At 36.8% G+C, this 24,238-nt stretch overlaps 1 protein-coding gene across 3 annotated transcripts; it reads right to left on the bottom strand.

The window, feature by feature from the left end:
* Positions 1-6,240: 6,240 nt before the first annotated feature.
* On the bottom strand, positions 6,241-23,037 carry LOC132145485 (homeobox-containing protein 1-like). 3 transcript variants are annotated; one of them, XM_059556564.1, is made up of 11 exons: positions 22,814-23,037; positions 22,208-22,319; positions 14,527-14,938; positions 13,521-13,606; positions 12,258-12,368; positions 11,329-11,454; positions 10,266-10,416; positions 9,641-9,723; positions 9,393-9,488; positions 7,643-7,764; positions 6,241-7,557 (listed from the first exon to the last, which is right to left on the bottom strand). In XM_059556564.1, the coding sequence occupies exons 2-11, from the start codon at positions 22,284-22,286 to the stop codon at positions 7,414-7,416; spliced, it is 1,410 nt and encodes a 469-aa protein (XP_059412547.1). In that variant the 5' UTR covers positions 22,287-22,319; positions 22,814-23,037; the 3' UTR covers positions 6,241-7,413. The 3 variants fall into 3 exon arrangements, with proteins under 3 accessions (XP_059412547.1, XP_059412550.1, XP_059412549.1); XM_059556567.1 differs by lacking the exon at positions 11,329-11,454; XM_059556566.1 differs by lacking the exon at positions 22,208-22,319.
* Positions 23,038-24,238: the final 1,201 nt, after the last annotated feature.

Raw genomic sequence — 24,238 nt, 5'->3', positions numbered from 1 at the left:
AAAATTTGAACAATTCAAAATCAAAAGTTTTTTTTTTTTTTTTTTAAGTCTCAAAGTCTCAAGTATAGTACAAATGCTGTCACTGGGGCATTACTCTTATAAAAGATATGATATGAAAAGGTGATCAATGCATACAGGAGATCAATACATAAATTTGACATATTAGTACACCAGTGACTGCTTCTGTACTTTTTCTGAGAGTTTAGAAATAAGAAAATAAAACAAAAAAAGTCTGATTTTGTTTACAAAGAAAAAATAGGAGAGAAATGAAATGGTCTGTAGAATTCAACTGACAAAATCAAAGGTAAACGCAACTTCCAGAAATACTGAGTTAAAGGAAGGCCTCAAGACAACTGGAACTTTCTAGAACTCTGATCTTTTATCATTTTTTAATAGTGTATTTGTTTACTCTCTCATTTATACATTAACTTGGATTCTGACATGATATACATTTGAGAGATTACATAAAGAGAAATGTGCCTTATCTAAAAAAATATTGTTTCTCTTGTTCACTTACTTGTGTGTGGAAGTACATGTAGCTTCCAGAAGATGGCAGCACTAGAACAAAATGTGCTGATCAGAATTCTCTCAGAGCCTTGTGTGCATAATCTTGTGTATGTCTATTAGAGTGCTTCTTCCTGCAGACTACTCCAACTTGCATCATTATGAAATTTTATTAGCAAGGTTTTGATCAACTGACGTTCCACAGGCTTAAAAAGCCTATTAAAAAGACATTTCAAAAGGGACAAAAATAAATAAAATGAAGTGCCTACAAAATCTAAAGCACAAGCGTACTCACAAAGTACAGACTGACTCTTCTCTGAAAGACTCCTCTGGGTGCTATAAGAGTAAGGTGCCATTTAGAGCATCTGTTTTCTTTAGCTGCCTCAAGAGACGGTGATGAGAACACTGTGGTACAGCGGCCACTCAGTGAAAACATGGTGGCTGCTGGCCCTGATCCTGCAACAGCAAGAGGAAACCAGCCACACTGTGTGCCCTCTCAGTGCCTCTGCCAGCCACTCTCCATCTACAGGCTGTAATTAGAGTGAAACCAAACTAACCCACTCTCTGAAAAACACACAGGAAACAAAAAACATATCATCACACTTAAACATTTACTGTAAGAAACAGAACACTGTGTAAGAGACAATATATTGTATAGTCAAACTCAGCCAGTTATTCACCCTGATGGTGAACAGAACTAGGTTGTTACCAATAGAGTTCAATATATAATTCTTTTGGAACCCAGCTGTTTCTCTCTAAACGGTATTGCATTCTGACTGCAACTGTGCAGTCAGAACCAAATATTTTAGAAACCGGTAATGCTCATTCAAAAAAAAATAAACTGAAAAAATACTGCATTTAAAACAAAAGTACAAATGAACACATTCTGTGACAGAGGGCATCCATTATGTCTGACTCAGAAGAAACAGATCAGCCTTCAGCGACACCACCAGAAAGACGGTATGCATCATTTACAAGACGCTCTCAAATTAAAAGTGGTGTTAACCATGAAAACGGAATAATCATGTGTTTTACTGCCAAAAGGCCAATTAAAACAAAACATCAAAGTGGTGGTCTATGATGATGTGATGAAGACGTGGTGCTTTTTTGATTCTTGGGTTCTTGTTTGTGTGTTTTGCCCAGTTTGACCTTTAAAATGGGCATGGAATGTGTGTATGTGTGTGCTAGACTGTGGCGGGACTGTGTGTCTGTGAGGGATGTGGCGCAACGAGGGCAGATTCTCATGCGAGTGGCGTGTGGACTGTGTGTAGAGAGACTAGCGTGTCAGCGTGGTGTGTGTTTATGTTAGTGAAGGTTTAGGCTTGAGAGTGTGTGTGTCTAGTTCTCCATTCTTTTGGCACCAGTAGAGTCGGTGCTGCGACCACAGCTTCCAGTATGGGCCACCACAATCACATGAGGCCAGCTTTCCCACGGGGAGGGGCCACGGAGAGAATAAACGCTAAAGAAGGAATATGACCCACACAGAGGAACAGGCAGGGTAGACCTTTTCCTGTCAACATGAAAAAGAGGGCAGTCTGTACAGAAAAAAAAAACATCTGACCCGAGTTCATTCTCCTTTAACATGTTCCATTAACAGTGTATTGTTGATTTGATACAGTGCCCTTATCTTTCTACATTTTACATTATATTATGCAGACTGTGGCTATTTTAGCACTTGTTTAATGTACTAGGAGAGCCACTCCAGCTAAACAGTTCATCATTGCAAAGTTTCAGACAACAATGAAGACAGCCTTGGGTTTCATACACTCAGTTGTAATTCACAATAAAATCTAAGAGCCTATCAAACCGGTTTACTTACAAGATACAGTGATAACAGTATCTCTTCCTCTAATAAACATCATTGCCCTCTACTGGTCATGCTCTGTCAAAATCATCTGAATACTAGTGTTTCAAGTATTTTAATTAATAAATTATTGGCAATATATATAAAAAAAGAGTTTATAATATAAACTATAATCTAAATTCATAAATTAAAATTAATAAAAAAAAAATATATTTTTTAAGTTAAACGTTATATGTTCAATTTATTTTTATAAATATTAAACTGTTGACCAAAGTGCTGTTTGGTCAGTAGTCAACTGTATTTGCAGCTAAAACATCCTAAATAGCAAAATAAATCACCTTTAGTGATTTTAGATTTATCAGATAGTACCAGGCCAAATTGAGAGAAATGAGACAAAACTAATTTTAACTTGAACTCAATTGAACAGCAGTTACATCATTAGTGAGACTTGAGGTTCTTGGTTACGCAAAATTAAAATACAGTAATATTTTTAATGCATAAAAAAAGCATTCTAATGTCTTCAGCTTTTAAATCAAATATGGTTGATACCACAGATTTATACACTCACCACTGTTCACGGAGCTCTTAATCCAGTGAAGATAGTGAGAAATGTGTGTGTAAACATTTGGCTTATCAGGTTCTGCTCAGCCCAATCCCCAGCTAGTGATCCCTGACAGGCAGGGCCGGATTGGGACTCCTTTTCAGCCCTGGAGTTTCATGCCTTAGACCGGCCCACTTTAGTTCATAACTGACTATATTAAAATAATGTAATTAAAACCTCAGAATATAATTCCCTACAGCCTTGTAATTCATTGTATTTTTAAAAACATCATCATTTCCAATTCAGTGCAAAAACAATAGCCTATGTTTTGCTTCACAGTGAAGATTTATTAGAACAGTAAATGACAGGATAGTGTAAGAATCTCTTTTCTTTAAGATTTAGTATTCATAAATATCCAAACATTGAAATAAAGAAAAAAAATCTAATAAAAACAAATATATAAAACAAAATAAAAAATAAAGATTAAAATAAAATGTATTGCACTTTCTAATGACAGTATCATCTCAGTTTCATTAATGTATTGCTGAATCATCAGGTATCATTAATTATCTCCGTGCATTTTTCATTGGGTAGGCTCTTCATTACTATTAGTTCTTCTGAATGACAATCCTACCTGCCCATTCTGGCGTGTTGGGCTCATGACTGGAGCTTGGTAACGTTACTGGGCCTTGCTCTTCACTGTTAGCAGCAAACTGGACTAAAGGCGGCAGCTGCTGAAGAGCTACAAGAAAAAGTTTGATACATGAGCGGTGGTTTGCAAACAACGTTGTTTTGCAATGTCGCTAGCATCTTGAACTGCTCCTAACTACCTTAAGGTTAGCTTACTTACCGGCCTCGTCGTCTCCGTTTGTTTGTTTTTTTTTTTTGAGGAAGAATGTGCTCAGCTTAGAACATTTGTCCGCGTCAGTTTCCAAAGCATTCTTCTTATTTATTCTGGACTTTTCAGCGCCGCATTTGCGCTTTCTGTTATCCATTTTTATCTCACTTTTTTTATATTTTGAGCAACTTGCAAGGTGACGTGTTGGGGGCGGGGCCAGGGAGTCAACAGATGATCACGTCATCATTATCTTGCAGGCTGCACTCTGCGAGAAAATATTAAATAAAAAATAGTGGGACGGTGGTTAAATAATAAATAAAAAGAGTGGGGCTGGGGTATAATAATAATAATAATAATAATATAATATATATTTATATATATATATATTTCAACCCAGTGCCATGACAACAACGGCCCTCGGAGCCAAAAAAAAAACATATCGGCCCACCGGGAATTTTCCCGGTGCTCCCGATTAGCCAATCCGGGCCTGCTGACAGGTACCATGTTTATCAACCTCACACATACTGTAAGTAGACCTCCAGAATCACCCTCCCAGGCCAGAGTGAAAAGTAAATGAAGCAATGGTGAGCATCCACAAATGCTGCTCACTAAAAACATTCATATCTCACAGACACATTAGAAGAACAGAGAAAGAGCAAGTAACGAGCAGAAAAAATAATTGAAAATTATAATTGAAAACTGACACACATAATCATGCCACGTAGACATGAAGACAGAAACAAAATATTCCTTAGCAATGTTCCTTTTAGTTTAACTTCTAATTGAAAGCAGCTTATGTTATTGTGGGCATCGTGTCTTGAATTTTGACTAGCTACAGCAAAATAACTTTTATTGATATATATTTCAGCTGGAAACATACAAAGAGTCTGTGAGTGTACTTACAGGAAGAGACAGTAAGCTGCAGAGAATACTTGCCACTTGTTTGCAATGATGGATCCACCACAATAATGCTTGCCAGGGCAATTTAGCCATTCTAGTGTAAACACCCCCAACGCCTTGATTGTGAAGTTGTGTAATTTTCCACAATCCATCTTCCCTGTGACAAAGAAGCATTCAGAATGGCTTTGTTTTCAGAGATTCTGTTAGACAGTTTTCTTAATTTTTCAAGATCATGTTCCTGGGATCTTTGAAGAGATGTTTAACTCTGCTTTATACAAAAAGTGCATGAAAGTCAGTGTATATTACATACAGTGTTACTCTGATACACGTACACCTGCAGCACCATGGACAGCAACAAACCAGTCAACATGACCCTGAGGTTGACTCATCTGTCTCCATTTACACAATCTAGTAACAGCTTGTTCTGTCTTTTCACCTTAGCTAAAGATCTTAAACAAGAATAAAACCTTTGCATGCTAGCACTGCCTTTCAAAAGGGGCATCATTACAATGCATAAAACTATGTAAGCCAGTGGTTCCCAACCTTTTTCAACTCATGGCCCACACAACCAAACACACATGTTTGTGCGGCCCACTGCAAAAAATTAACTGAACCCGCTATTGTTGGGTTAATAACTTACTCAGTTACTCAGTACTCAGAAGCTAAATTGTTTTGAATGAACTGGCAATGAACACAAAATAACTCTGGCTGGCATCGCTCAGCAAAACGGGAAAACCAGATCCAGGCAGAGCTTGGCAGCGGGTAGTCAGTGGAGCAAGCAGTCAGGAGGGAACATGTTGACAGCCATTTATGCATGTTTGTATTTGTTGTTCTGTAGCATATGCAGCAAAAATATCTAAGTTGAATTAATGGTTTATTCATAAACCAATCAGCGCGCTTGAATAGTGGAAGCATAGTTACAGATCAATATTTATTTTTTGTTATTTAATTATATATATGAAATGATGTTATTATGTTATGACTTAGACATTTTTTACATATATTAACAATATTATTATTTATTTTAATAGTAATTGGCGGCCCACCTGCAATGATATCGGCCCACAGGTTGAAAACCACTGATGTAAGCCATAATATTTTTGATTGACTGGGAAGCCTGATGTTACTCCTTTGAAATGTTAATGCACTCATGGTGTACTTTAGTTCTATGAAAAAAAAAGATTTCAATAGCATTAAATATTCAACCTTGTCATTCATCCATTGAGAGCAAATGAATATATATATTCATATATATATATATATATATATATATATATATATATATATATATATATATATATATATATGTGTGTGTGTTTATGTATATATATATATATATATATATATATATATATGTATATGTATATGTGTATATATATATATAACATTGAAAACAACATTTTAAATACTTTCAAATACTTAAATTATATTTGTAATTTCACAATATTACAGTTTTTACTGTATTTTTAATTAAATCAATACAGCCTTGGTGAGTATAAGACAACTCTTTTAAATCATATATATATATATATATATATATATATATCTCTTACCAACCCCAAACTTGAGCTCAGTTATGTTACCTGTTTTAACTAAAGGGTAAAATTAGCATGCAAAAATCTTCAAATCCTTTCCAAACAAATTCAAACTCAGTTTGTTTATTCATTTTATTGCTTTATATGATTAGTAAAAAGCACAGAGTAGGAGGCCTTGAAAGCCTGCAGCATTGAATCCTGTTTGTGTACAGAGCTGATAGGCCAGAATAATCAGACTGTGCAGCTTATAGCCTTTGCACGCTCAAGGCGTTTCTCAGGAGATGTTATGATGTGCCTTAAGCAATCGTCAAATCTATTTGACACTGTTCATGTAAAAAGCATTCTTTTACAACTTAGCCTAGCTTTGGCTTTCATTAAAACACAGAAAAACAAACCGTGGATATCAATCCACTGAAAAGCAGCTTGTTGCATTAAATGCTAATATTATACTTGTAGTTTTACATACTGCATTACCTTATTAAAGAGGTAAGTAAATGATGCTTATAGCAAATAATACTTTAGGGAGGAAACTTTCTAAGCATTTATACCCCTCACACTAGTCAGGGTCAGTATAGCTTAAGTAGCTGGATACAAAGAGCTTACGATCGTTGTGTATACAAAAAAAGAGCCATGATTATCTGAATATTATTTCCAGATCACATCTGAAAATAAAAGTGAAAAACAATATGCACACAATCCTGTATGCTTGAGACAGGTCACATTTCTACCCAATGAACCATTATTGTGAGAACCACTGATTTCTATGATGGTGAAAACTCATTTAATTGCCAAGTTTAGTTCTACCTGAGTTGGCATATCTATTAGGGCCGTATCTATCCAATCTCATTCTTTATCTATTGCATATGACAATTAAGAGTCTGTTAAGCTCTTAAAATTCACACCGACTCTAAACTGGGTTCAGTGCGCCCGTTCTGTCAAATTAAACACCTGTCCTGCAGGTTTCTCTGGACTGCTCGCTTGAGATAATAACAGGTGAAACTGTTGTATATGAGAACACTGAGAAATGAAAGCAAACAGCTTTAGCAGAATTAGAAAGTTACTAGTTTGCACCTTACGCATCTTTCCCTCTTGCGGGAGGCGTTAAGACTGTCTTGGAATGCACGATATACTGTATAGAGTAAATATTGCCGTTACTACAAGCGTGATTACTGTAGATACATAAGAGTGGCCTCCCTACCACTAGAGGCACCAGAGAATTTAGAGTGTCAGGCTTGGCTGAGAACAACCACGTCAAGCCACTTTGGAACAAAAATATGACTCGGCTCATTGGTTAATCGTCATCAGTAGCCTCTCTTTTCGATTCATTCAATTTCCTCTCCATGAGTTGAGAGGATGGGCTTGGAGGAGACACCACTTCCACAGGAGGTAGCATGGCACCTTCTGGCTCAATGTCTTTTCTCTGAGAGAGCTCCTCCTGGACACAAACACATCACGTTCAAGTGAACAATCCTGACCACAAAAGCATTCCCAGTAGTGCATTAATAACAACAACCTCTAACCTGCTCAGAGAACCGCTGACTCATGACTTGATCTCCAAACTCCTGAGTCTCGACCTCTTCGCTGTTGGAGTGGCAGCTGGGGCTGGGCACCTCGATCCCGTGGCTTTCCAGTATGGCAGCCTCTGAGCAAAGGAGACAGAAAGTGTATTAGCGATGTTAACAATGACAGTTCAAAAGTTCATATGTAGTAGTCACACTGCAAAGGCTAATGTCAAAGGGCCAAAGAAAAATAAAAAAAAAGTCAAACTGATTAGTGCTTCCACAAAATAACATCTAATTGTAGACAACTGTAGACAAGTCACATGATTATACACTAATATAATGATAATACACAGTTCAAAGTTTTGGGGTCGGTAAGACTTTTTAAAATAAATGAATGCTTTTATTCAGCAATAATTATTAAATTGATCAGAAGTGACAGTAAAGACATTTATGATACATTTACTGTACATTACATTTAAGGTGCTTTCACACTAGCACTTTTGGTGCGCACCCGGGTTCGATTGATGTCAGAGTTCGGTTCGTTTGGATGATGTGAACGCTGTCTTCTGTACTCGGATGCGCACCCGCGAACCGTACCCGAGTCCGCTTAAAAACGGTCTGGGGTACGCTTCATGTGAACTCTGGTACAGTTCGCTGCTTATGTGAACGCAATCGTACCAAATCGCGGAAGTGAACCGCTTTTAATGACAAATTATTTGATGAAAATGTGTGTTTGTGTGTGTGTTTCACTCACTTTCCTGATGAGCGTGACTGATGCGCTGCAAGCAGAGAGCTGTACATCTCATTTATGTTCGCCTTCAACTTTCTTTAGAGCATTTTCAGTACATTCGTAAGACAGACACAAGTGCCATTATGTACCGAAGCTTTATAAACAAAATGAACAGTTCAAAAACGTAATACATAAAAGTGCAGAGAGTAATGTTATGCATTTGCCGCCTTCTCCTGCGCTGTCGTTACCAAGCAACGGGGTAAACAGCTGCTGGCTTGATGATGCAAGCGAACCGCGGTTCGGACTCAAATATTATAATATGAACACAGTCCAGCAGGGGCAGGGGGAGGGGGGATCAACCGAACTCGGGTTCGGACCAGGCAAGTGAACCAAGTGTGAAAGCACACTTACATTTAGTCATTTAGCAGACGCTTTTATCCTAAGCGACTTACAAATAAATAAATTAATTAATTAATAATAGAATTATAAAAATTTTATTACAAATACATGCTGTTCTTAATTTTCTATTCATCAAAGAACCCTAAAAAAAAAAAAAAAAAATCACAGTTTACACAAACATTAAGTCGCTGTTTTCAACACTGAAAATAATAAGAAATATTTCTTGAGCAGCAAGTTAGCATATAAGAATGATTTCTGAAGGATCATGTGACACTGAAGACTGAAGCAATGATGCTGAAAAAACAGCTTCGCCATTACAGGAATATTTAACATTTTAAAATGTATTCAAATAGAAACCAGTTGTTTTAAATGGAATAATATTCCACAGTATTTATGTTCTTACTGTATTTTTGAGCAAATACATGCAGCCTTGGTGGGCACAAGAGACTCAAAATCATTTAAAAAATCTTACATAGACCAGATAGAAAGTTCTTGATTTTGTTCTTAAAATAAAACTGTTTTCCAGATATAGTACTAGAGAAAAGAAAAGAAAACTTCAGGCTTCCTAGATATTCGTTTAATGCTTGAGTCACTTAAAATGAATGACAACCTGTCAGACCATCATTCTTGCCATCTCACCAATGTTGGCACGTCTCTTCATCTCCTTCCTCCGATTGGCAAACCAGTTGTACACTTTGAGTGCAGTGACTCGTTCAAATTCTGAAAGTTTGCATCCTGAAACAATATTTATATAAGAAATTACTCATAAAACAATACATAAAAGCAATTATACATTCAGTGAGGCAGGGGAACATTTACAACAAAGATGGCAATGCTACAACTAGTCTGGGTCTGAGGCAGTTCAGATACTGATTGCAATCACTTACCAGGTTTTTGAATGACAGCATTACAAGCATTGGCAATTTCCTCTCTTTTGGCCTCATCAGGATACTGATTCTCTATAAAGAAACTGAGAACAAACAGAGCAACTCAGAACATGACTTAGGATATTATGATCATTGTTCAACCAACAAGAAACAGGAAAGGCCTTAGAACACTGTGTAACACTGCAGATTAATAAAACAGGCTAGTTAATGTTTATGTCATAATGACTTTGTGTAAAAATGCTTGTGAATAAAGAAAATATTCCAAATTTATGAGTACACTGTCACCATACCTCACTACAGAAATATGAAGTCTGTGCCATTAAAATTCAGAATTCTTATGGTGAATTAACCACTGGATGGATATTGTTTAAAAGAAAAAATGGTAATATGTTATAAATACACATATAGGAGTGAATTCCATTGTATTATGTGCTTATCACTCTCATAAATAATTTCCTATATGTACAGAAACGGATAACTTAAAAGAACGAGACTTGTATTTAACTGCAGCATGTTTGCATTTTAGAGCGTTTTATCTCAGGCAAATGTTTTTTTTTACAGATGTTACCCTGAGAAATAATTACTGTCTGAATAGTGCCAAATACAGTAATGCTCTGTGATTTACCTTTCCATGATTGACTGGCACTCCTTTCTCCAGGTGAAGCGACTACCTCTGCGCAGTCTAAAAGGCCCAACTGCTGCCCTGTCTGCAGGGCTTCCAGCCAACCTCCAGTCAGGCTCCTCTTTAACCAGTGAACGCATGGACAATGTGGCACCTGTTATGAACATTATCCAAAAATGTAGAATATAGAACTTAAAACGCATAAAAACCAAAAGACAAGCAAATATGAATTCACCACACATGTAGTTAAACACAAATAAATGGATAATTCACCAAAAATAGCATTTTGTTGTTGTTTCAAAACAGCATGACTGTCTTCCATGAAACACAAAAGGATATACTCAAAGCAGATCGTCTGCTGCTCTTTTCCATAAAATGGTCCCTGGTCCCCATCCACTTCCATTTCATTTGTGTTTAATGCCAGAAAGAAAGTCATACAGGTTTAGAACACCATGAGAGTGTAATTTTAGAAGAAATCTAAGATTCTAAAACCACCTTTCCACTAGTTCCAGCCGTTTGTCGCATTTCGCCACTTAGTGGCAGTCGTAACTGGTTGATACAGACGTGTATTTACACCTGTTGTAATATGGTCTATGATTTCCACACTAAACAAATAAGCACTATACGCTTGAATGAAAAGCCTAATGGGTTTTCTAGAGCTAATCAACTGTAATTAGTATTTCAGATTGTTTTTTATAACTGCCGGTTTTACAAAAATAGTATTTAAAGAATAATGTATTAGTGCAAGAATATTGTTAATTCTAATCTCACAATTATTATTATTTATTTATTTTTGGATATCTTATTAGAATTGCATATTGTCTAGCTGTAAAAGTTCAAATATTTCAAGTCATCCGAAACTGAAATCAGATCTGAAATTTCACTTATGCATACGATCAAAACTCCACGCAGCTGCCGTACTACTCTCCACTGGAAATGAATGGCTTCTGGTCTATTGTTTTTGAAGATTGTGAAAAGGTGGCTTAAGACTAAAGAGAACAAATATTCACTTCCCAAACCAGATGTACTGAACTGAAGCTGTGTTTCCCTGCTGCATGGACATTACCTGACTGGGACTGGTGAGCAGAGTACCAGGGGAGGAGGTGCATCAGCAGTTCTCTCTGCCTATTCAAGGGAGTGTCAGTCCTGCTCCTGGGGACCTGAGCATGCTGGCTTTCACTCCATCTGATTCCTTTAACCCATGTGGGCAATCAGAAAACTGTGTTAACTACGTAATGTTAATAGTGATGTCCGTTAAGAAATATTTACATAGTGCTCAATGAAAATCCTTCGAGAAAACTTTATTGTAGATAACAGGGTTAATAGACATTCAAAGTGATTAGGTTCTTGGAGCCATGCTCGATTCTCTAGCGCTGTAGAGAATGTAAAAGCGTCATGCTCAGGGCTCTGTTAGTAGGGTCAGGTGTTAATTGCACCTCAGTGCAGAGAGGGCATGAAAACCAGCATTTGACAAACCCAGGATCAGGACTGAGAGCTACAGAAGAAGGTCTAACCTGGGAGATGGAGAGCAGGAGTGGTCCTGGAGGGCTTCACATTACTTAATTAGCTCCTTTACGCATCAACACGTTCTTTATATTATAAATGCGAGATGATGCGGGTGTTGGCGGTGTTACAGCCTAAAAGGGTTTAAGGCTCATTTACGACTCACACAACCTACACTTCTTGAATGTGCCAAGAACAGCATTAACCTAAGCGCATAATTGATGGGAAATGACACCAGTTGATTGAATCTCAATTCATTGCGGCAACAAAGCATGTCCTTCCAATACACTGTCCCAATTTCTTTAATGTAAAGCCCTCAAGGACCATGCAAACTATATAGGCAAGATAAGGCAGAATAGCAAATGAAGAACATAAAAAATAAATAAAAACTACACATAAAACCATTCCAGTTTAAGCCAGCCCCAAGCCCAAAATTCAGGCCACTTCCTTAGTTTTGGCAAATCATCTCCCTGCAGAGGAACCACAACTCACCTGGGCTGTTGCGCTCCAGGAGGTACCAGCGATAGAATGCCCTGCGTTTGGAGTCACTCATCTCCAGCCCCTGCTGCAGAAGCCACTGAGAGATGTAGCTCTGGCTGATACCTGCAGAATATCACAGTCATAACAATGAAAATAACCAGTGAAAGAAATGGCAGGACAAGTAGAACACATCGATATAAAACAAAATATTCTGGAAATGCCATGCCAGCGTTATTATTGGTAACTGAAACTATTAAAAACGTTTTTATTAATTTAAATACATTTTTTAAATAAAATAAAATAGAAGCGTTAGATGAAAAACTGGAAAACTAAAAAAAAAATTGAAATGTTGCCCTTTAATTTAATTTAATTAATTTAAATAATTAAGTTTTAGCACTAAAATTACTAACTAGAAAATAAAGAAAAAATTAAACTGAAGTAACAATGAAAAACAAAATAGTAATGTGCAATACCAAAGAACATAAAATAACTAAAATACTGTAAATAATAGAAAATATTATCTAATTCAAAATACTAATAGTATAAGTAATACTAAAATAAGATTGATTGCTTTGTTAATTTGGTGTGATTTTACACTGATATCCAAAGTGGAACCATTTCTAAAATATTGTTTAAATAAAATTGTTAAATAATATTTCAGCATGTGATCAATGTAATATTGACTCACAACAAACTCAAATATCAGCACAAGCATCTTACTTTTTTTGACTCACACAATTAGGTTTAGAAAAGTGAACGTTCTTGAAATACACTGAATTTGATACTACAAGGACATCTTTACCCAATCTGTATTTTGTGTATTTAATGAGATCTAGCACTGAAATTTCACTGTATAAAAAATAATCTGTATAATAAATAAAGTAAATGCAAGGAAATGTAAACTAAACTTGTAATCACAGTTTGTTTCCAGTGATTTTGCTGTGCAGACATTTTTGATATCTGTCTGAATTTCTCAGTGCACTTGTCACACATGCACTAGTTTCACATGCATGTAGTTTGCTCCTTCATGTCATTGTTTGGGTTATCAAAGTTGTGGTTGACCTAGATTTTCTCCGTTTGACAGTCTTGATCAGCAAAAATTTGGGGCAGCCTTGACATGTAGGAAAATAAAAATATGTATAATATATTTCACCTGTTCAGCACAGGAAATAATTAATACTTTAAGTACCCCATTTTCCAATGGTTTGCATGATAAGAAAACTATCTCTGTTGGCTACACTTTTACTACTGCAAGACAGAAAGCATTCAGAGTACCTGTCACTTGTCCCACAATCGCCTGCGAGATCCTTCTGTTATTGAGAAAAGCCTTTATCTCTTCTTTTACAAGGTTGCTGTCCCTCCTACAGTACAAACAAAGACAAGAATTTGTATTTTGTGGTAGAGGTAATAAAGTGATAGAAATTTATAAGTTTGTGACAGAAATATGCATTAAAAAAAATTCAGTGGAGTTTTGATGTAGCACCTTAACAAAATCTCACAGGAACCTCAATTTTTGTGATATCAACTTCAAATTCGGAACATTAATTAGTTAGACATAACTTTAATTTTACAGCAATTTTAGATTACAAAGAATTTTAGAAAATATTTTTTTTTACATTAAACTTTTTACACTTTCATTAATTGAAATGTTTCATTTCAATAATCTGCTGATTGTATTCTTTTAAAAGAGACCAACCTTTCAACTATTCATGAATTACATCCAAGATTTTCACATCTAGCTTTTATTCCTAAAATATGGTGATTTTTTTTTTTTGGCTGTTGATTGTAAAAACTTTAGAATTTAATATTTCAATAAATTAAAACAAAAATGTTGAACCTGGCTTTTTATAATGTTCAGATTTCTGTTCAGGAAATTAGTGTAATTTATTAGGTAATGCTTCTTTTGTGTAGACAAGCATAACATTTCATAAAATTTATATTACAAAAAAGTTAGCAATTCTTATTGTAATCAATCTGCTGGGGAAGTATTGGTGATATATTTTTGTTAATTATTCCCCTATTCACCTGTTTGTCTTGCCTTAAATGCGGAACACACTGTTTTATGTGCCATTCTCCAAAGCCAAAGAATGAACAGAACAAGCTACAAAAAGTATCCATTTGAACCAAATGTCCACCTGACCTGATTCAGAAAGGGCTCTTGTTCTCTGAAAATTACACTGTTGCTCAGGGACATTCACTGTCATTATCAGCTGTTATATTAATCTCTACCTCTCAGTAGACCTGAGAAGAGAAGCCCACAGAAGCAGCTCATAAAAGATACCTCATGTATTCCTCCACCTTCTCCTCCAGATCCCAGTCCTCTTCTGCCAAGTCGTAACTAAACGACCTCTGAACTCCACTGGGTGGGTACATGGGTGGTGGCGAGGCATCATAGCTGTGGCTAGGTGATAATGCAGCATCCATAACAGGGGTTTGTGTGGTGGCTGAAGTAAGAGAGGAGGAGGAAGAGGAGGAGGAAGAGGGAGCAGCAGGGGCTGCAGAGGTAGGGGCGCTGGGTGGGGCCGAGTGATTGTTGCAGCATGGGGTCCGATGGTCTGGATCGAGCCTCTCTAAAGACTCAAGGGCTTGAATGATCTGAGGTTTTGTCATCCCTGACAGCCTTAAACGCTGGAGCAGGTCAATCTGTTCAATGGTATAGCGTGGCTCCACATCACAGCACTCCATCCTGACATCTACGGGACAAGACAGGGTAAAAAATAAAGCAGATTATATTTTGTGTTGATAATTATATTAACCTTCACTTCTTTATATGAGAAGCGTGTCATTTCTGCATCACTAGTGTCACCACAAAGAACAGCAAAAATAGCAGACTGTAGAATGATTCCATTCTATGGAAGTAAAAAATAAAAATCTATTAATTTTTTCCATTGGAGAATTGATTTTTAACTAAAATTTTAACTTTATATATACAACCCGAATTCCGGAAAAGTTGGGACGTTTTTTAAATTTTAATAAAATGAAAACTAAAGGAATTTCAAATCACATGAGCCAATATTTTATTCACAATAGAACATAGATAACGTAGCAAATGTTTAAACTGAGAAATTTTACACTTTTATCCACTTAATTAGCTCATTTAAAATTTAATGCCTGCTACAGGTCTCAAAAAAGTTGGCACGGGGGCAACAAATGGCTAAAAAAGCAAGCAGTTTTGAAAAGATTCAGCTGGGAGAACATCTAGTGATTAATTAAGTTAATTGATATCAGGTCTGTAACATGATTAGCTATAAAAGCTTTGTCTTAGAGAAGCAGAGTCTCTCAGAAGTAAAGATGGGCAGAGGCTCTCCAATCTGTGAAAGACTGCGTAAAAAATTTGTGGAAAACTTTAAAAACAATGTTCCTCAACGTCAAATTGCAAAGGCTTTGCAAATCTCATCATCTACAGTGCATAACATCATCAAAAGATTCAGAGAAACTTGAGAAATCTCTGTGCGTAAGGGACAAGGCCGGAGACCTTTATTGAATGCCCGTGGTCTTCGGGCTCTCAGACGACACTGCATTACTCATCGGCATGATTGTGTCAATGACATTACTAAATGGGCCCAGGAATACTTTCAGAAACCACTGTCGGTAAACACAATCCGCCGTGCCATCAGCAGATGCCAACTAAAGCTCTATCATGCAAAAAGGAAGCCATATGTGAACATGGTCCAGAAGTGCCGTCGTGTCCTGTGGGCCAAGGCTCATTTAAAATGGACTGTTTCAAAGTGGAATAGTGTTTTATGGTCAGACGAGTCCAAATTTGACATTCTTGTTGGAAATCACAGACGCCGTGTCCTCCGGGCTAAAGAGGAGGGAGACCTTCCAGCATGTTATCAGCGTTCAGTTCAAGAGCCAGCATCTCTGATGGTATGGGGGTGCATAAGTGCATACAGTATGGGCAGCTTGCATGTTTTGGAAGGCTCTGTGAATGCTGAAAGGTATATAAAGGTTTTAGAGCAACATATGCTTCCCTCCAAACAACGTCTATTTCAGGGAAGGCCTTGTTTATTTCAGCAGGACAATGCAAAACCACATACTGCAGCTATAACAACAGCATGGCTTCGTCGTAGAAGAGTCCGGGTGCTAACCTGGCCTGCCTGCAGTCCAGATCTTTCACCTATAGAGAACATTTGGCGCATCATTAAACGAAAAATACGTCAAAGACGACCACGAACTCTTCAGCAGCTGGAAATCTATATGAGGCAAGAATGGGACCAAATTCCAACAGCAAAACTCCAGCAACTCATAGCCTCAATGCCCAGACGTCTTCAAACTGTTTTGAAAAGAAAAGGAGATGCTACACCATGGTAAACATGCCCCGTCCCAACTATTTTGAGACCTGTAGCAGAAATCAAAATTGAAATGAGCTCATTTTGTGCATAAAATTGTAAACTTTCTCAGTTTAAACATTTGCTATGTTATCTATGTTCTATTGTGAATAAAATATTGGCTCATGTGATTTGAAAGTCTTTTAGTTTTCATTTTATTAAAATTTAAAAAACGTCCCAACTTTTCCGGAATTCGGGTTGTATATATATATATATATATATATATATATATATATATATATAATATATAAATATAATATAAAGCATCTTAATATTACTTGTTTTATGTTTCTACATTGTTTTTATTTTGTTATTTGCAATGCTTCATGAGACTGTAGTTATTTCTCCCATTAAAGTAAACATTCATGTGCCTTCAAAATTTGATTCAAAAGTTTACAATGTTGTGATTCACCTCATTCATAGCTGGTACAACATTTTTTTTTAAACCCAATGAGAAAAATGAAAAAATAAATAAATAAATACTTTCGGAACCAAAACTGTTTAAAAAGTGTGTAGGCACTGTTGCAATCTATTGAAAAGTAAAACAGTAAAACAGTTCCACACCCAACTCATCCCATTGGTTAAAAAAAAAAAAACCTGAATACTATGAACGGAGAAAAATATGTAATAAAAAAACATTCTGTCCGTTCCTCACGCTTTGAAACAATATACAAATTAATGTGTGAATTGAACTTGATTATACAAAGCTACGGAAGTCCTTAGAGGCCATGGATTATACATTTTTAACGACTATTTAATGTATTTAAATTTTAATGATAATTAACGACAATTATCTTGTGATCTCGACATAACGAAAGTTGTTTTCTCATGATAACTTCATTATCTCATGATCTCGACATAACAAAAGTTGTATAGGTTGTATAGTTGTATAGATTCTCGTTATTAAGACTTAATTTTCTCATTATCTTAACATAACGAAAGTTGTTTTCTTGTTATCACGACTTAATTTTTCTTGTGATATCAACATAACTAAAGTTGTTCGCTAAATTACATAACTGCACCAACAAGTGGCAGTATAGAGATGAATATAACTCTATACGAATAAGGACCTTCTTTGTGATCACTGTAATTTGTGCAGTATTGTTCATCACTATCATTTAATTAATTCATAAATGTTAAATGCTTGAATCAATATGGGCCCGGTTCCCCAAAACTTTCTTATCGCTAAGTAGTTCTTAACCTATTCCTTAACCTCTCTCTTAACCTTATGGCACGGTTCCCGACACGTTCGTACGCTAAGTATATCTTCTGTAAGTCACACTTTCGTAAGGTTGGTCTGGACCATTCGTAGCTCTCTCTTAGTGTTATTTAAACTCATGACGCTACTGTACAGCAGTCTTTAGAAACCAGCGCAGCGAAGTACAAGTCAAACTATGGTACGTTGACAATTTTGTGGCTCAACAATGATTTTCTGTTATTTTTTAAGACTCATAATAAATTATGTTCGCAATGGATACAGGCCTATTTATGAAGTTGACTTTATGTGGTATCAGAACTAATATGGTGGTAATTAGCCTAGGCTTTTTCGTAATGTAATGAAAGCGAATTGACAATCAATTTTTTGATAATTAAAATCTGGCAAACAATATGGCTCTAAATGGCTAAGATCTATAAATGGGTAATCATGGTGGTTTCCAGTAAGCGACCAACTATAGCAGCGATCCAACGTGTCCTTGTATTGAATCAAAGACGGAGCCGGACGCGGAGCCGGACGCGGAGCCGGACGCGGAGCCGTTTAGCCCATGTCAATTTTTTTTATTCAGCAAAACTTAAGCCCTTTTGACATTTTGCCTGACGTGGCTATATTAAAAAAAATTCGCCTCCGAAGACAGCTCATTATGGAGCTGCTGGACCTTCCCAGACCTGCGCTGGCCAGGCTAAAGCAGCGGAATTTTGCTTTAAGCCCTGAAGCCCAGCGCTACTTTTTTTTGTTTTTTTGCTACAGAGAGATTCGTCGAGGTCGTGGGAGAGGGCTACGGCCTAATCAAGACCACGGTGTGGAGGTGCGTCCAGTTCCTCTGACGAGAGGCTTTGTGCCCTTTTTTTACGTTGCTTCCCCAGCATATTCTGTATCTAACTCTCTCTCTCTCTCTCTCTGTTCATTGTAGATAGGTTGCTTTTTATTAAAAACATAAACCAATTGCAATCAATACCGCATTAAACAGAAGTAACTGCAGCTGCTTGCCAATCAATTCTGATTGTAAAGTACCTTAGCATTAACATAAAAGTGTATTATATAATTTTTATAAGTCGTTAAACCCATGTCAAGAAGCGGCACAAGTGGCACAACGGGATAAGGAGGGTGGATGATTAGCGAGGGATACCCGGTTCTTCTAACTGTCACAACATATCGTGTGAACATATTACTGACCATTTGATAATTTAATTTATAGTCTATATTTTACTGATAACTTAAACTACGTTAAAATAAATGTTACTGTAATAATTTGAGGAATGTTTCATTTGCATAGAACGTGTTGTCTTTCTTAAAGCTGTAATGCACCTTCGCGTGAAGTGGAAAATCGATTCATGAGCAATCGATGCCAACTAATTCAGCACCCTCACTTTGGACAGCGCTCTTGTAACGTCGGACGTAAGAGGCAGCGTGCTAAGAAGCTTCCTAAGGGACACTTCGGGGAACACACTTAGAAACATCAACAACTTTGGTAAGATATATCTTTCGAGGTCTTCTTAGCGCGCTAAGAGTGAACGTTATCGGGGAACCGGGCCATGATTATTTTTTCTATCGTTAAGTTGTTAGATGCGAGACTCATCACAGTTTCGCCACTGCATAGCACTCCGTGTGATAAACTAACTGCTTATTAAAAACAGTGTTGATGTCACTGTATTCTGTTTGCACCTATATCTTTATTTGTGCATCGTTAAAGTAGGCCTACATGATTGTTAGTTAATAAACAGGTATGTTGTGTTTATCTAGGATGCACTTCGACAACATATTTGTAATGTTGATATTTCCTTATTTTTAATTTATCTTTAACTTATCTTTATTGTTAATCATTCAATGTATATTGATAAGTAATGTGTTTTATGTAAAGTGTAGCCCATATGCTAATTTAATTAAGCGATGTTCTACAGTGTTGTAATCTTTTGTATTTCTTTGTTGAAACCACACACACACATAAACTCTTTTCAAACAGCATCCCAAGCTTAACGCACATGACATCAGTCACAGAATATCCTACATAACTACAAAATTTACTAATTATATGTAATTTTATTTCAAATAAAAGAAAAATAAAGTGAGTTGAATCCAAGCAGCTCTAGAAAAAAATTAGAATATTTATCTGAAACCTTCTGAAGGTGCTTCGCCTGTGTTTGCGGTGTTGCTTTATGAATTAAATGTCAGTTATGAACAATACTGCACAAATTATAGCGATCATTCTCCATATGTGTCCAGTAGTGGATATACAGTATACAACACCCCATCAGTTAAATTCAGCTCTTTACTGCCACCTGTTGGTGCAGTTGTGTAACTAAGAGAACAACTTTTGTTATGTTGAGATCACAAGATAATTAAGTCGTGATGACGAGAAAACAACTTTAGTTATGTAGCGATCACGAGATAATTAAGTCGTGATGATGAGAAAACAACTTTAGTTATGTAGCGATCACGAGATAATTAAGTCGTGATGATGAGAAAACAACTTTAGTTATGTAGCGATCACGAGATAATTAAGTCGTGATGATGAGAAAACAACTTTCGTTATGTCAAGATCATAAGATAATTAAGTCGTGATGATGAGAAAACAACTTTCGTTATGTAGCGATCATGAGATAATTAAGTCGTGATGACTAGAAAACAACTTTCGTTATGTCAAGATCACAAGATAATTAAGTCGTGATGACGAGAAAACAACTTTCGTTATTCGAGATAACAAGGTAATTAAGATGTGATGACTAGGCCTGTCACGCTATCAAATTTTGCTAGACGATAAATTGTCCAAGAAATTATCGCGATAAACAATAATATTGTCATTCTAAGACCAGTTTCAACTAATATAATAATAATGGCATAATAATGCAGGTACACCTTTTCAAAGATCAATAAACATTTATTTTATTTCATGGCAGATTCAGAGCAAGAAATACCAACATGTTGACTTTGTGTGGCTTAAAATTAACACATTTTGTATGTTATATTATGTTTATATGCCAGTTAGGGATGCTCATATTGACCGTTTAACCACTAACCGAAAGTAAACATTTTGACCGATGAAGGGGCCGTTCACATATCGCGTCTTTTGGGAGCTCAAGTTCGTTATTTCAATGATGTATGTGCGCTCATAATGGAAGTGACGCGCTAGTTTTTTTTTCAGGCGTGTCCGCACCACACATAGTTAAAAACATCTCAGCTGTTCAGAATGACGCAAACGCACCAGGTCCAACTCAATCAGCTTCCTTCAAGGTGAAATTCCCCATTGTTTTTGAAAAAATGGGGTGCACCAAAACACTGTGGCATTTTTTACTTTTCTTCGTACATAAATCTTGTAGCAGAGTTACAGCAAGGGTTTTTCGGTGGTGGAAATCCATTACTGAAATGTCCTTGTTGTAACGGAGATCGCAGCTGATGGATGCTTAGCAATGACAGACGCCTCTGGAGCACAACTGCCAGAGCGCTTTGAAAAGAAGGAGAAAGTGAAACGCGCGCGAAAAGTAAGCACATTTCGACAGAAAGGGTAACGAAGTTACTTGCAAAATACAATGCAATATCACTTGCGACGCAAACATCCTCAAGCAAATGAAAGGCGCTTCCCAAAGCTGGCCACTCTAGCCAGACGTTATTTCTTTATTCCTGGGACATCTGTGCCATCGGAGAGGGTGTGTCTGCCGCGGGCTGTCCACAGACTGCACTCCAGACTAACCTCACATCATGACATGTTACATTTATTAAATAAAATTTTTACCAAAATTATCAATTTTTTTTTGTGCGATTAATTGATTTATCGACTATCGCGACAGGCCTAGTGATGACGAGAAAATAACTTTAGTTATGTCGAGATCACCATATAATTAAGTCGTGATGACGAGAAAACAACTTTCGTTATGTCAAGATCACAAGATAATTAAGTCATGATGACGAGAAAACAACTTTTGTTATGTAGTGATCACGAGGTAATAAGTCGTGATGATATAAAACTTTCGTTATGTCGAGATCACAAGATAATTAAGTCGTGATGACGGGAAAACAACTTTTGTTATGTAGCGATCATGAGATAATTAAGTCATGATTAACTCAGTCCCTCTGAGGCTCACTCTTTAATAAGGAAAAAAGTGAGCAGGATGTTCTTCAAAAATTCACCTTTTATGTTCCACACAATAAATGAAGTCATACAGGTTTGGAACAACATGAGAGAGAGCAAATAATACCAGTTTTTAATTGTATTATTACTGCTATTGAACTGGACACGACCATTTGTTTTCTTATATTTCATATGCTCAATCTCATTTCATTTTTATTTTCTATCCCTTTACATCACAAATCAATTATTTTGTTACTTTGCAAACACAGCCATTCCTTCAGGGAATGCAAATCTAGTAGTATACAGTAACTTCATATAACATGTCTGCACATCATATTTGTTGTCCTACCTGAGATTTGAGGTGATAATCGGCCCGTTGGGAGCGGTTCTGCGCGTGGAGCCACAGCAGGAAGGCACCACTGTCGCATGGTCGAGGAGTCACCCGCAGGGGACAAGGGGGGCTGTCAAAACATTACAATAACTACTAACAGCCAGTAAGCACGTGTCAGTTAGTCATGCTAGAGTAACGATACAAACAACTACGGTGTGCTTTAATAACCACTTCAAATAGCAGCTAACGCACGTCTGTAATCATGACTTTCTTTATTTTGTGTCAGGCTCGCGCTAGCTGGCTAGCCCCAGCGGGCACGCGCTGCTGTGCAACTGCATGCAAGAATGCTTTACCTTCGCCTTTGTTTTCACACTTGCAGCTGAACCCAGTGACTTGGGGGCGGCTTTTACTTTTGGCAGACAACGCGGAAAGTCACGCAGTACAATAAAAAACTCACTGCTCCAGTTTGTGAAACTGATTCGCGTCTCGCTTTGTCACTTGTTATGACTGCGGGTGTGAGATGCCTTCATAGTAGCACAGCTTTGATGCACAGAGCGCTAGAGTAACTGTATTGCCGCTAGCATGAAAAGCTATATGCCCTACACACGCAGTTATCCGCCTTACCTCCCCGCGCTACCGTCAAACTGCCGCCGGAGTTGGAGATGGTGTGGTCGGTGCACACCCTGGGTTATATCCCGGTCCTCCCGTGCGCTCACTTGCACTCCGAGGCGCTCCAACTAGCTAATGAAGGTGATCCGAGGAGGGTCACATTGTCCTGGGATGCCGCAGCGTAATATTACTGGATATATGGAAGTCAACAATCGACCTCTAACCCGCAGCGACAGTCCCATGTGGATGCAGGAAGTGGATGCCAGAAACACTTCCATTCGTTTACTATCTTTAATGACATGTAAAAAGATTTTGAAAGTCCTTCTGAGGAAATTGTTGGGAGTAGTTATGAAATATGAAATGTGTATTTACTTTTTGTCAAGTCTGTTTACGTTTGTCTGATTTCGCAGGGACTGCTATTCTGTACGGATTTATGTTTTCCTTCTTTTTTTTCATACAATAGCAATAGGAATGTTTACAATGCATCAGCAATGAGTCACTTGCACTGAGAATATGATGTTTAAACTGCTGACCACAGATAAATCGTTGTTATATTAATAATATATCATTTAATTATTGCAATTGGTTGCAATCTGAGGTCTGAAAAAACAAAAACATTAATCATGACATAGACTAAACAATAAAATATTCCTTACTATATATTTTACTATGTAAGGTACTTAATTGTATTGGATAAAATAATACACACGTAAATGCTATTCTTCTAAAATGAAAGATGTTTTAATACTAAAATTTTACATACATTTTCCTTCATTAACTAACGTAGTTTTTTCTCTATCAGTTTTGATTCACTCTAAGACAGATCAATCCTGCCTTATAAAAAATACAGAACTAAGACACACACACAAGTACAAAGCAATAGCTTTCTTTAGCTATATTATATTAATAATCAAGTTATAATAACAATTATACAAATGTTGTAACAAATGATGTTATGTTGGTATTACTTGTTTTGTTTTATTCTAAAAGATTTAATCCCATCTAATAAAAATGACAATGCATTTACATATACAGTAGTAATAATCAAGTTATAATAAGTGCCCAAGTTTAATCATTTCTGACCAATGATTAAACATGTTTAAAAAGAACTTTCATTCACAATAATCCACAACAGAGTTCTTGGTTCTCAAAAAATGAGATACTTTTCTGGAGGGTCAGGTCACCTTTAGTTTTCAATGTCTGAATGAGAAGTCCTGTCTGGAGACCCGGCCTACAAAGAAACCCATCTTAACAGTATTCGTGGTGATCACCAGCATGGTGCACATCCTGCTGCGGCTGCCCCTCTGTGAGATGCTGTATCTCATTACGAAAGGCTGATATGAGTGTGCCAGCTCGTACAGACGTAAACAGATGATCCATCTAGCAACTCTGACATGCAAAGAAAATCTAGATAATATCCAGGAGGAGACAATATTATTA

The sequence above is a fragment of the Carassius carassius genome, chromosome 8, assembly GCF_963082965.1.
Source record: "Carassius carassius chromosome 8, fCarCar2.1, whole genome shotgun sequence".
NCBI classification, from domain to species: domain Eukaryota; kingdom Metazoa; phylum Chordata; class Actinopteri; order Cypriniformes; family Cyprinidae; genus Carassius; species Carassius carassius.
Note: the sequence above shows the minus strand (reverse complement) of the source record. Positions and strands in the feature narration are given on the sequence as shown.

Excerpts from the sequence above, each read along its gene's own strand:
- LOC132145485 (XM_059556564.1), bottom strand. The coding sequence starts at position 22,286 with ATGCGACAGTGGTGCCTTCCTGCTGTGGCTCCACGCGCAGAACCGCTC. Across the intron at positions 11,455-12,257 it reads CCTGGAGCGCAACAGCCCAG|GAATCAGATGGAGTGAAAGC; the intron begins GTGAGTTGTGGT and ends CATGGGTTAAAG. Across the intron at positions 7,558-7,642 it reads GTCAGCGGTTCTCTGAGCAG|GAGGAGCTCTCTCAGAGAAA; the intron begins GTTAGAGGTTGT and ends GTTTGTGTCCAG.